The sequence below is a fragment of the Macadamia integrifolia genome, chromosome 13, assembly GCF_013358625.1.
Source record: "Macadamia integrifolia cultivar HAES 741 chromosome 13, SCU_Mint_v3, whole genome shotgun sequence".
NCBI lineage: Eukaryota > Viridiplantae > Streptophyta > Magnoliopsida > Proteales > Proteaceae > Macadamia > Macadamia integrifolia.
This window is the reverse complement of record NC_056569.1, coordinates 21916416-21930072: the sequence shown is the minus strand read 5'-3', so window position 1 is coordinate 21930072 and position 13657 is coordinate 21916416. Positions and strand designations below refer to the sequence as shown.

The 13657-nt window shown below is 37.9% G+C and overlaps 3 protein-coding genes across 6 annotated transcripts; 2 read left to right on the top strand and 1 right to left on the bottom strand.

Annotated features, from left to right (window-relative positions):
* Positions 1-1325: 1325 nt before the first annotated feature.
* LOC122059448 (pentatricopeptide repeat-containing protein At4g39530-like) lies at positions 1326-4406 on the bottom strand. 4 transcript variants are annotated; one of them, XM_042622235.1, is made up of 2 exons: positions 2658-4406; positions 1326-2594 (listed from the first exon to the last, which is right to left on the bottom strand). In XM_042622235.1, the coding sequence occupies exons 1-2, from the start codon at positions 4096-4098 to the stop codon at positions 1348-1350; spliced, it is 2688 nt and encodes an 895-aa protein (XP_042478169.1). In that variant the 5' UTR covers positions 4099-4406; the 3' UTR covers positions 1326-1347. The 4 variants fall into 4 exon arrangements, with proteins under 4 accessions (XP_042478169.1, XP_042478170.1, XP_042478171.1 ...); XM_042622236.1 differs by having other exon boundaries at positions 1326-3473; positions 3588-4406; XM_042622237.1 differs by having other exon boundaries at positions 1326-3206; positions 3588-4406.
* On the top strand, positions 4371-6586 carry LOC122059450 (pectinesterase QRT1-like). The gene is made up of 5 exons (XM_042622239.1): positions 4371-4771; positions 5311-5500; positions 5584-5787; positions 5889-6127; positions 6274-6586. The coding sequence occupies exons 1-5, from the start codon at positions 4479-4481 to the stop codon at positions 6422-6424; spliced, it is 1077 nt and encodes a 358-aa protein (XP_042478173.1). The 5' UTR covers positions 4371-4478; the 3' UTR covers positions 6425-6586.
* A 492-nt stretch (positions 6587-7078) lies between these two features.
* On the top strand, positions 7079-11944 carry LOC122058815 (putative disease resistance protein RGA3). Its single transcript, XM_042621502.1, has 2 exons — positions 7079-10921; positions 11440-11944. Exon 1 carries the CDS (start codon positions 7580-7582, stop codon positions 10874-10876), a length of 3297 nt encoding a protein of 1098 aa, XP_042477436.1. The 5' UTR covers positions 7079-7579; the 3' UTR covers positions 10877-10921; positions 11440-11944.
* Positions 11945-13657: the final 1713 nt, after the last annotated feature.

Genomic DNA, 13657 nt, shown 5'->3' with positions numbered 1-13657 from the left:
ATTCAGAAAAATGAAAATCTATTTCATTGTTGTGATATAAAAAAGGAACGTACATAAGATGTGTTCATGATGTATCCATGCAAACACACTCAGAGAATTGGATGTTAGTTTTCCTGCGATAGACCTCTGTCCATTCACTGGATTTCCTTTTAAGGAGTATGCAAGGTCAATTAAGTAGGATTCTGTTTCATGAACAGCATAGAAATTGCTGGAATGATCAAGTATACTTGATTGGGAAGATTGATAGGCATATTTCAACTGAAGCTTCAGACTAATCAAGAACGTGAAAGTTGAACCATATCAATCACATGCCCTACTTGGCCATCTTCTCTTTGTTTTTTTTGTTTTTTTGTTTGTTTGTTTGTTCTTTTTTTTTTTTTTTTGACAAATAAAAATTTGGTCTAACATATGAAAAGGAGCAAAGGTCAAAACTAAAAGAAATACATGTGATCCCAAGGAAGAACCGCACCAGTTTTATCTGATAAATAACATAAATTTGGTCTCATGCATGATTTCCTTAGGAATCTTAAGACTTGCAACAAAAAGGGGTTCGGGGAAGCTCTCAAAGCTAGGAAAGCCAAGTCATTACCTGCAATTATTGTTCTGCTTCTTTCTTGTAGGTGTCTGCACTAGTTGGTAGTATTATATCTTCTATCATTTTCGGTGTTCTACGTATGACATGCTTCTACGGATATGGCTTCAGGCTGAAGTTAATTAACAAGGATTGGAGACTCTCTATTGAACGCATGGTCTCTGCTAGTTGCATTTGTGGTGTTGTCTTGTTTCTGCTTTAACCACCCCTTAGAGTTCCTTCAGCTGATGTATTTGAACTGAGAACTGATAGTCCCTAAAGATGATAATGTGATGGTTAACAGAACTCAGGACTCGTCAGTTGTCAAGATTTGTTTTCATGTAGATTGATTCCAGGAAACTGATCTATAGATATCCTTAACTGATTGCAACTTCTTGAAGGTTGGGTTTTGATCACATGCACATCCCATTTATAGGGATTTTGGTCATATATTGGCCTTCTCTCTCCTTAGTTCAAAGGAGACTCGAATAATCTTGGGCATCCTGTTTCAGAGATAATACCATCAATCTGGGTGAGAGAGAGAGAGAGAGAGAGAGAGAGAGAGAGAATAAATATCTATAATGGATACGTCTGTAGAAACTTTTCTTTCTTGAAGTGGGCAAACTGGTCAGTGCCAGTGGCAAGCATTCTCTTTTAAAGCTGAAGCCTCCTTCAAACCTCCAAGGGCCCTAAGAAATTGAAAGGGAATATCTTCAAACCTTCAAGGCATTCTTAGGAATCAGACAAACAAAGAGAAAATAAGGGACACAACATATTCAAGTTGAAATCTCAATCCAACTACATCCAGGGTCCTTATTAATATTTTCTTCTTTTATTCTGTTTCTAACCTCAACAAAATGATCCCACATAAAGGATGATGCATAAATATTTGAAAGTGAAACATAGGTTGAAGGCTCATCTGGCTCTAGCTTGACCAGTAAGTCAGCTATTCGGTTTCCAACATGTATATTACCATGCTTGTTGCAGGCCCCCAATAAGGTCCTCCACAGTAGGGATTTTGATGGAAATGGAGCTGTGTTTATTAGGGCCTCTGCTTTATCCAATTCTCCAGCACGGCCAAAGAGGTCAACCACACACGCAAAGTGGTTTATTGTTACATCCAAGCCATAATCATTTTGCATAGACTCAAAATATTGCAGACCTTCCTTGACAAGCCCAACATGACTGCATGCAGTAAGAACTCCAATGAAAGTGATTCCATCAGGTTTCAAACCGACTTTTGTCATCCTATGGAACAGGACAAGTGCCTCTTCACCTAGCCCATGATGGGCATATCCAGATATCATTGCTGTCCAAGAAACCACATTGTGTATTTCCATCCCATCAAAGAACTGATGTGCATCTTCAATGCTTCCACACTTACAATACATATCGATAACAGAGGACCCAACATGCATATGAGATTCAAATCCAGATTTGATAATGTGAGAGTGGAGCCATTTGCCACTCTTCAATGCGGCTAAGCTTGCACAAGCCGAGAGGCAGCTTGATAAGATGGACTCATCAACAGGGATGGTCCCATGGGGAAATTCTAAGAACAGCCTGAGAGCCTCTTCACCATATCCATGTTGTGCCCATGCTGTAATAATGGTGCTCCAAGAGACAAGATCTTGTTCCGGCATGTAAGAGAATACTCGAGAAGCATCATAAATGTCACTCAGACTTGTTGCATACATGCCAATCAGAGCAGTTCCCACAAAAGCATGGGCATCATATCCTTCTTTTATGATGTAAGCATGGAGTTGTCTTCCTTGATCTGGTGCCGCAAGTCCTCTACAAGCCTGAATGACAACAAGAAGGGTAAACTGGCTTGGTTTTGCAGAGGCTGGAGAGAGAAGCATATCATGAAACAACTGCAAGGCTTCTCTATACCTCTCTAATTCAGTGTAACTCAATATGACAGTTGTCCAGGAGAACTCATTTGGCATGTCCATCTCTTCAAACACCATTTTGGCTTCCTCAACTCCTCTGAATTTTGAATACATCTCGATAAGGGCATTCCCTGTGCATATATTAGAACCAGGATTCCCCAAAGTTTTCAATATGTGAGAATGGAGAACTTTACCTTCTTCCAACATATTCAGATTTGCACAAGCTCTGATGGTGTAGCTTATTGTGGAATAACCCGGCATCAATCCTATCTCCTTCATCTCACAGAACAATTCCAGAACTTTTCTATCCTCGGAATTAAAAATGAAACCAGCAATCATTGCATTGAAACATATCTCATTCTTATCTCTAACCTCAAGCAAAGCTTTATAAGCATCAGAAGTCATTCCAGCACTGACATACATGTTGATGACAGCATTCCCAACAAAAGAATCCAGCAAGAAACCACTCTTAATGAAACTGCAATGTATCTGCGGACCAATTCTTACAGAATCTAAATTTGAACACAAATTAAATGCACTTGCAAAGGTAAATGGATCTAGTTCATGACCTTTAGATACATATTCAAGATACAAGGTCAGCCCCTGTTTGGTATCCCCAAACTGATGGAAACCAGCCAGCAGAGTACTCCAGACCACATTATCCTTCTCTTCAAGACTGCAAAACACTTTAGAGGCATCATATAAGGCCCCTAATTTTGAGTAGGCATCAACAAGGGCTCCACCTACAAAACCATGGGTTTCAAAGCCAACCTTAATTATACAGCCATGTAAGGACCTTCCAAGGTAGACATTCAAATGGTCAGCACATAATTTAATCATAATTGCATAAGAGAAACATGTAGGCAATATATCAATCAGCAGCATCTGCCGAAACAACTCAACAGCTTCCTCAGCATCAGCAGCCTGGACATAACTGTCAAGCAATGTATTCCACAAGGCTTCAGATCTTCCCCATACTGGAATTCCGTCAAAGAATCGGCGTGCATCGTCTGAATTCAGATATTCAACATATAGTCCAAGAATAGAAGTACTACAAAAGCCGCAGAATTCCAATCCACACTTTAGTATTTGACCATGAAGGACCTTACCCATCATCAAATTACCTGTAATTCTGCATGCCTTGAGTGCCACCGAGAACCCAAACTCGTTTGGTCGCAATCCTGAATGAAACATACAACAAAAGAGCTGCAAACCAAGGTCATTAAAACCATGTTGTACATAAGACGAGATCATGCTTGTCCAAGAGACCAAATTTGGGTCTGGCATCTCGTCAAACACAAGACGGGCATTCATCAAATCGTCACAAATAGCATAAAGTCTGAGGATATTGTTCTGTATAAAAACATCTCGATCCAACCCATTTTTAATGAGCATGGAGTGAAGTGATTGCCCATATTTTAAGTTTCTCAAATCTCCAACATGCCGCAGAAGTGAACTGTAGTCTTGCAGACAAAACTGAGGCTCACTGTTATTTGATACAGATAAATTGAGTGTGTAAATCGTTCTTTGAAACCAAAATTTATTCCTGTTGAAATAATTCCTGCAATTGGGTATTACCGAGAGCATTTCAGTCAGAATCAGGGTTGACACCCTGCAGGGATATAGGAAAATCATGACTGGTAAGATTCATCTGTGGTTTTTCGTAATGGAGCTTCTGGGAAGAAGGGTTGGCTTTAGAAACAGCTGTACTTTACGAACAGGACTCTATGAGAAATTGAGAATTGAGAAGAACCCTTTTCCTATCTGGAATTGGGAGGAAAACGTAGTAGACTCTCGCGCAAATTCCAGATCTTTTAATCCTATTCAGAGTCGGACTAATGTTTGTCACTTTGTCTCAAACTAGCTATCTCTGAATTCATAGTTTGATTAGAATTAGATTTCATACCCGCTTTGAAATTTATAAATACATCATTAATTCTCTCTCAACTTTTGTGGGCACACTTGGTAGAGACATTTTATATGAAAATATTTTCCTGTTTGATCGCCTAGTGGTCATGGGTTCTTTAGTTTTCAAGATTATTTTATTGATTCTATCTATCTTCTTTTGTGTCCAATTATGTGCAGCTCAAGGAGATTATTTGTCAAACAATTATATTACTTGGAACGATTTCACCATTGATGAGTATTATACAAGATTCAATTCAACACTAGTGTATAACAGCACTCAAGTGATTGTTGTTGCAAAGGATGGAAGTGGCGATTCACTTACTGTTCAAGGTGCCGTGGATATGATTCCTCTTGATAATGAAAAGAGAGTGAAAATTTTTATACAACCGGGTATTTACAGGTAATTATAATTAAGATAAAATTATAAGTAATGTTTCCTTAGAATAGGATGTCTTATCACTTCTATGATATTTTTTAAGTACTAATCTTTGTCTTCTAATATTCGGTTCCTTGTGCATTCTAACTATTATGGCCGGTTAACAAACATGTTTGTGTCAGAATACTACTAGAATACGGATCATGCCAATTAATGATGATCAAGGTTCTAAAACTCGTGAATGGATCTGCCGATTGGCTAGTATCAGACATATATACCCTTATGTTTTGAAAAACTTTAGCTTTTATTACAATTTGACCTTGGATCGATCATGCATGTGTATTGGGATCGAAAATGTCAAAATTGATGCCACTTTTATCGGACCAATATTGACCCATCTAATCCAAGTTTTAGAACCATGATAAGAATCCCTTCGTAACACAGCTTCATTAGATTAAAATTAAATGGTTTATGGCTTCCCTAGTCCCAACAACCAATCTCTCTCTCTCTCTCTCTCTAAATTTTCTAATTGTGATAACTGAAATTCTTTACAATATTACTAGGGAACAAGTAAAAGTTTCAAGAAGGAAGCCTTATGTTTCATTCATAGGGAAGCCAAATTCTCAAACAGTGATCACTGGGCATGCTAAAGCTTCTGATAAAGATGGCAATGGGGGAGAAATAGGAACCTTTCGTACTGCTACTGTCGATGTGAAATCTGATTACTTCTGCGCTACAGAGATCACTTTTGAGGTATGTAACTCATTAAAAAACTCTCTCTCTCTCTCTCTCTCTCCTTGGATTTATAAATTGAATAATGTGTATAATATATGCAGAATACAATAGTTGCGAGGCCTGGGATGGATGGGGCGCAAGCAGTTGCATTCAAAATCTCTGGAGACAAATCAATGTTCTATAGAGTAAGATTTGTTGGGTCACAGGATACCCTCTTAGACGATTCAGGAACACATTACTTCTACCAATGTCACATTCAAGGATCTATGGACTTCATATTTGGAACGGCAAAGTCCCTCTATCAGGTATTAATTAATGAGAAACTTTGATTTATTTCATAATTTTATACGCATGAAATAAGGTTTTGTGATTCTTACATTGAAAGTTTGTGCTTTTCTTGAACCAGAATTGCACTATTAGTTCAACAGCGCAACACCATGGAGCAATTGCAGCTCATCATAGGAATTCAGAAGACGAAGATACAGGGTTTTCTTTTGTAAATTGTACAGTGAATGGAACCGGGAAAAAAGTTGACCTGGGAAGATCTTGGGGTCCATATGCAAGAACTGTGTATTCCTATTGTGATTTGGATATCAATGTATCTGAGGAGCGATGGAGTGACATGGGAGATGAATCAAGAAAAAGGTAACAATCTATCTTCAATTAATGATATCTTGCATTGATTAGAATGAGATTATTTTCCCCTAAGAACAGAAAAGCTATAATTATTTGGAGGTTGGAACAAAAGGAGTTTTGATTAAACTAATTAGAACTTGAATATTGATTTGTAGGACTGCGCAATTTGGAGAATATGAATCTAGTGGCAAAGGAGCAAAAGAAGGGAAAAAAAAGCTATGGGTCAAGCCATTGAGTTATCAAGAAGCAATGCCTTATTTTTTGGATGAGAATTTCATAGATGGTGATGAATGGCTAAGACTTTAGCTAAGGGTGTTAAATGGTCAAATGATTTGGTTTGGTTTGGTTCGGTTCAATACAAACATTTTTTGTATAACCGAAAATCAAACCGTTTAATTAATAGTTTTAGATAGTGATCTAGAATTTTTTTTATTCATTCAACATCTTTTCCTTTTAATTTTTCATTGAAATGAATGTAAATTTAACATTGAATTGAATTGATTACATTACAAAGTTTCGGTTTTATTTTGACATCCTTCAGTTTAGCACATCCCTTTATGAATTTTTTTGCAAATATGGGTATTTGGTATGGGAAGTTGAGTTGTGTTACGATATGAAGGGTTGATCTCACATTGGTTTCAATGAAAAATTGCTGAATTACTGTGAGTTGATATGGTTTTGGGTTCACTCACCTTATAAATCAATTTATGAAGTTGCTCTGAAACCTTGGCCAACCCATGCGTGGAAAGGGTGATCTGATGCTAGGATGAGAGGTGCTAAGGAAAGATTGCTTGACAAGAAACCCTGAAATAGAATGCAGTCACCTTATTTTACCCATTAGAAAGGAGAAAAAAAACCCACTTCACTTTATTAGCATATTTTAAAAGAAATTTAATGTGAATTAATATGATCTTGGATTCTCTCACTTTATAAGCCGATTTATGGGGTTAAAACTTAGAATTGTGTGATCATTCGGACCAACTAAGCTTGGCTGGATAAACTGCTCGAAGAATTTCAGCAGCTGAAGCCTCCTTTCTTTATTCTCTCTAACCCACTCTGTGTTGTCCATTCAAACCAATTTCTCAGCTCTGATCTACGGATTTGGAACCTCTTCCTTGTTTTTCTAATAACGGTTTCGGATTGATTTATCAATCAACCCACCCAACTCAACCTTATCCTTTTTGGTAAATACTCATCCTTATCCTTGAAACTTCCTGTTAAACATTCTCGTAAAACTAAGAAGATGCTAAGAAGAATCCATTTTTTCTCGTCAGCAGTCAACACCATAGAGAAGATAACGCGATGCGCTGAGTCACTCTACCTCACTTGCTTGGCGGCAAGCCCAGCAGAATTCTCTGCTCATCTTCTCCCTAACAAGTCTTTCCTTCCATTATTCTGTGCAAATTAAGAGGAGCAGAGTCGATTTTCTGTTCGTGGGTTGCCACACTCTTTGAAAAAACTATGGCAGGTGCAATCCTTTCTGCATTTCTCCAAGTGGTCTTTGAGAATTTGGCTTCCCCTGTCATAGAAGAGTCTGCATCTTTATGGGGTGTTGAAAATGATCTGAAAAGATTATCTAGGACACTGTCAAGGATTCGTGCAGTGTTGGAAGATGCTGATGAGAGGCAAATAAAAGAGGAGGCAGTGAAGATTTGGCTGCGAGATCTTAAAGATGTGGCTTATGATGTCGACGATATACTTGATGAATTTTCCACCAGAGCTCAGCAATTTAAATTGGATGATGGATTTCAATCCAATAATAATCAGGTATGGAGTTTCTTCTCCTCTTTTAGCTCAAAAAGACTTTTGTCCCAATTTGATTTAGCAGCTAAGATAAAAGAAATTGTTACTCAATTGGATGAAATTCAGAAGGATAGTAGTCATCTCCAACTGAGAGAAGGTTTTGGGTTGAAGAGGATTGAAACAAGAGAGAGGCCACAGACTAGTTCCTTTATAGATGAGTCTTATGTTTTTGGTAGGGAGGAAGAGAAGTTGAAGATAATTGACTTTTTGGTGTCAGAAGATTGCAGGGGAAAAGGGGTTTCTGTGATTCCCATTGTTGGAATGGGTGGGTCTGGTAAGACCACTCTTGCTCAGCTTGTTTATAATGATGAGAGGGTAAGGAAACATTTTGAACTAAGAATGTGGGTCTGTGTCTCTGAAGATTTTGATATAACAAGACTTACCAAATCAATCATCCAGTCAGCCACCAGGAACTGTTTTGGACTCATGGATTTGGATCCACTTCAAGTCATTCTTGAGGAAGTACTAAATGAAAAGAGGTTTTTACTTGTTTTGGATGATGTGTGGAATGAGAAGTCCAGTGATTGGGATGTATTACGGGTTCCATTCAGAGTTGGATCTAAAGGAAGTAAAATTGTTTTAACTACTCGAAGTGAAATAGTTTCATCAATCATGGGCACAGTGCCTGCTCACCATTTGGGGTACTTATCAGATGAACATTGTTGGTCATTGTTTGCACATAGAGCTTTTTCAGGTGGGCTTTCTGGTGTTAATCCCAACTTAGAAAGGATTGGTAAGGAAATCATTAAGAAATGCCAAGGATTGCCTCTGGCAGCAAAGACAATAGGAGGACTCTTGCATACTAAACATGATCCAAGTGAATGGGAAGTTATCTTGAATAGCAAAATATGGGACTTGCCAGAAGATTTAAGTGATATTCTGCCTGCTCTGAAATTGAGCTATCATCATCTACCAGCTAGCCTTAAGCGGTGCTTTGTCTATTGCTCCATATTCCCCAACAATTATGTATTTGACAGAGAGAAGTTAGTACAGCTGTGGATGGCAGAAGGGTTTATTCAATATGATGGAAGAAAGCAAATCGAAGATATTGGGAGTGATTATTTTAATGATTTATTGCGGAGGTCATTTTTTCAATGTTCATATGATCATAGAAGAGGCCAAGAAGTACATACAATGCATGATCTCATCCATGGTCTTGCTCAAAGTATTGCTGCTGACGAGTATTTTAGGATGGCTGATGCTAAAACATACAGTATTTCCAGAAGGGCTCGTTATTCATCATTGCTTTGTGGCAATATTGACCCATCAATGTTTGGTCTATTCTACAAATGTAAAAACTTGCGTACATTTCTCTCACTGTGTGAGCAACCAAATAGCATCAACCAGATCCCTCTTGATTTCTTTTTGAAATTGAAATCTTTACGTGTGTTGGACTTTTGTCATACTCGCATCACTGAACTACCAAGTTCAGTTGACAATTTGACACATCTGCGATTCCTTGATGTCTCTCATACCCGTATTAAGATGTTACCAGAAGCACTGAGTAGGCTCTACAATCTACAGACATTGAAACTAAAAGGATGCTTTGAACTTCTTAGATTGCCCAAGGAGATGAAGAACCTAGTCAATCTTCAGCATCTTGAGGTAGAGCCGTATTCTCGGCTGACATCAATGCCACCTCATGTTGGTATGATAACCAATCTACAAACACTATCAACATTCATTGTTGGTAAAGAAACTGGATGTGGAATCGGAGAGCTGAAGAACATGATGAGTCTTCGTGGATCACTTTCCCTGTCTAGGCTGGAAAATGTGGACAAGATAGAAGAGGCATGTGAGGCCAGGTTGTTTGATAAGCAATATATACACAAACTAGAGATGATATGGAGTCGTGGTGATGCCATCAGAGATGAGGTTACACAGGAGAAAGTTCTTAACTGCCTCCGCCCTCACACAGATCTTAAAGAGCTGAGCATACTTCACTACTGTGGTGTCGAGTTTCCTAGTTGGATTTATGATTCAACCCTCACAAACTTAGTGAGTTTGAGACTCTTATATTGTCAAAAATGCAAAATGCTCCCCTCTCTTGGCCAACTACCCTTTCTCAAAAATCTCTACATTGGTGCAATGAACAACATAAAATATGTGGGTCATGAACTCTGTGGAAGTCAAAGGGTAAAAGGCTTTCCATCATTGCAGGTTCTAACATTTGCCAGCATGCCATATTTTGAGGAATGGAGTGGACCCAAGGAAGGAGAATTTTGTTGCTTGAGTGAAATTTCCTTTTCAATATGCCATAAGCTGAGAAAACTATCCTGCCTTCCACCTGCCTTGAGAACATTGAACATATCAAATTGTCGGAGTTTAACTTCCATACCAAGGCTTCCATCAATTCAGAATTTGGCAATTCAGTATTGTGATGAGATACTATTACTTTCCTTGACTCAGCTTACAACACTGTCCTTCCTGGATATATCTGGTTTACGAAATTTAACCATGCTACCTACGGGGTTATTGAAGCCATTGACAGTACTTGAGGAAATAAAAATCAGCTTCTGTGATGAGCTAATGTGTTTATCAGATTGTCCAGGAGACCTGCAAAATCTGGTTTCTCTCAAACATTTAGAAATTTCGGATTGTCCCAACCTCACATCACTTGCTGAAGAAGTGCTGCCCAGCTCAATTGAACATTTTGTGGTTTCATCCTGTCCAAATCTCAGGTCCTTGCCTAAGGGAATGGGAAAACTTACTTCTTTACAGGAGTTGGAAATTAAAGACTGTGAGCAGCTTGCAACCTTACCTGAAGGAATGAAAAACCTTTCTTCCCTCCAACTTCTGGAGATTTTTCACTGCCCTCAAATCCAGTACCTGCCAGAGGATGGATTGCCAACCAAACTTCAGCATTTATCGATTTGTGATTGTCCGATACTACAACTTCAGTGTCAAAATCAGGGTGGTCAAGATTGGCACAAGGTAGTCATGACCCAACAATAGTGATAGATGGCAAGTGCAAATCTACTATTTATTAGTATTCAGAAGGTAATTTCTCCCTTGTTCTAGCACAAAAATAATTATGTTCTTTCTGAGCTCTAGTACTAATCTTCTCAACTGTTAATTTTTCTGGTGCTGTGTGTGACAGGCTTAAGCATTTTCATGTACTTGAATCTTATGTTTCTTTTCTTTATTAACACTCCCGTCTCAAAGCAAGTCTTCTTTGGAAATTTCATAGTTTATTTTATTTAGGAAATTGGGGATGTTTGGATTGCATGAATACTGGAGGAATTTTTTATGATACCATCATTGTCAGCCATAGATCTTTGCCTCCTTTTCTCTTGCTTTCCCTTGGGCCTGAGAAGAACAAATAAAATGATTCATCATCACCAAACTTCAGGGGCTCATATTATCCCACTCCATTTTTGGATTTAGATCGATAAATTTGATTTCATGCACAGCATTCACATATCAGATAGTTTTTATGAATTCATATATTTCAGATGCTTTTTTCTTTTTTTCTTATAACCTATGTTTCAAATGCTTAAGCCAGTAAAATTTGAAAGGAAGTTTTAAACCTTAAAGAACTGCATGCTGTCAATTCATTCCGAAAGCTGATGTAAGGATGAGGTACCCAGCACCCTTTGCCTTGTATAGCCCTTGCAATCCTGATGGTAATTGGGTTCTCTGAAGTGGCTGCTCAAATTGGTGGTTGGAACTTGCTAGATGACAGCAGCTTTGCATATAACTCAACCCACATGCATTCTGGCATTTATTTTCCTGAATTGCTGAGAAGTTTTGACTTGGCTCTCAGTGCAACTTACTTTACTCTGTATACCATGTTGGTTGAAAAAAAAAATGATAATAATAAAATTAGATTGTATGGCAAGATAAGTTTGAAGAGTTTACAGTGTTCACTGTGATAACTGGTCAAGCAGCAGTTGACATGAAATATTTAAGTTAAATTTGTTCATATTTTACTCTATGTTACAGGGTAAGACTGTTGAGACCATAAATAGACTAGCATATTTTCTGCAGGTAATTGATAAAATAGACTTGGACATGCTACTTCAACCAAAATTACAGAGCTACAATCACTACCGTTAATAAGAAACTTCATATATATGTTTTAGCTTCACTGGAATTTCCTATGTCAACCTTAGTAGATAAGTGAGGTTAATTTATTCATATAAACCAGTGCTGAAAGTGCAACTGCTATTAGTTTTGTTGATTTCCTGTCTCTGGCTGAAGGGTTGATATAAGGAGGGGGAGAGAGGTGGCGAGTCTGGCGACATCATGTGTCGAGGATTCCTAATCTCCTATGCCAAGAAAAAAAAAAAAATCCAAGCCTCTTGAACTTATCCAATCTCTTACTAGTGTAACTTCTTTAATGATTCAATCAGTGTATAGATGTACAGATTTTAAGCTCAGTTCCACACTAATCTAACTATTCTTGTTAGAAAGTACCTATAACCTGTTTCTCTCCTCTCAGTTCAAGCTAGGTGAGTGGAAACCAGTTTTATGGCTTTTTTTTTCCTGGTTACTCCTTTCACGCCACTTTGCAAATGTAAATGTATTTCTCTTTCACTGTTCTAAGCAAATGGGAGCTTGGAATAAAAAAAAAAAACCTTGTGCGTGTAAAATAATACATAAGCTTGTTATGCAACCCTCTTTGAGGGGATTACAACATAGGATGGAAATATGAGTTTAAGAAATTACTTTGAGCAGAATTTTTTTTTCTTTTAATATTGGCATCTTAATAGCACAAAGATTGTGCCAGGGAGAAGTTAGACAGCAGCATGCAGTGAAATCTGTCAGAAAAGTTTGTAGATAGTCTAAGAAAATGGAGGTCAGACACTTTAAATGATGGGCTGTTTTCCAACATATGAACTATTATTGCTTGTATGAGGGTATAGAGAAGGTAGCTAATGAGACATAAAAGTACCCATGATTAGTAGTGATCTAATCATGCTGATCCTAATCCTTATAAAATGTTAGATGTGACAGTTCAAGAGGATCCTTGAAGGAACTCTTGAGCTAAAAGTGGATCTTTCAAGAAATTAACAATAGCTGAAGTTCTGTTATGGTTGAGTGGAGGTCATTAGAACCCTTGCCCAAGTCAACTCAAATATTGTAGGTATCTGTAAATCTTAAAATAAAAAAAATTAACCAAAAAATCCAGAGAACTAAGGCTAAGGGTCTTTTTGTTATGATTTTATGAAATCTTTCATGGGTCATAAATTGAAATTAGGGTGTTTTTTATGATTTTTTTTAATTATCTTATGAGAAATTGAAATCAATTTCATCTGTAATAGTGAAATAGTTTGAAGAGCTATTTCATAAATTTCACCGAAATTCTTTCAACCTATTTCGTGCTAAGTTGTCGCAAACATGTCATTTACCTTATAAACCTTCAAACCCGCCTTTGCCTCTCTTCCTCTTCCCCAATCTTGAACCCAAGCTCTTCCTCTGCACTCCATCTCCTCTCCCTCTCCCTCTCCCTCTCCCTCCCCCTCCCCCTGCCCCTCACTTCTTTTTCTGGTACTTTCCTTCACGTACTCCCCAAAATGAAATCTTCTGTGGTAGTCAGTTTCTGTCCACTTCCTTTTAAGGAAAATTGTCTAGATCTACTAAATGAAATTTACTGTGGTAGTGTAAGGCTGCGTACATTTTGCCCCTCCCAGACCCTGCAGTAGCGGGAGTCTCGTGCACTGGGTTGCTTTTTCTTCGTCTAGATCTATTAAATAAGAAATAAATTACAAAATAAGTAGGATTGATTTTACA

Coding starts and splice junctions, on each gene's coding strand:
- LOC122059448 (XM_042622234.1), bottom strand. CDS start 4,098: ATGATTTTCCTATATCCCTGCAGGGTGTCAACCCTGATTCTGACTGAA.
- LOC122059450 (XM_042622239.1), top strand. CDS start 4,479: ATGGGTTCTTTAGTTTTCAAGATTATTTTATTGATTCTATCTATCTTC. Junction 4,772..5,310: donor ATACAACCGGGTATTTACAG/GTAATTATAATT, acceptor CAATATTACTAG/GGAACAAGTAAAAGTTTCAA. Junction 5,501..5,583: donor CTACAGAGATCACTTTTGAG/GTATGTAACTCA, acceptor TAATATATGCAG/AATACAATAGTTGCGAGGCC.
- LOC122058815 (XM_042621502.1), top strand. CDS start 7,580: ATGGCAGGTGCAATCCTTTCTGCATTTCTCCAAGTGGTCTTTGAGAAT.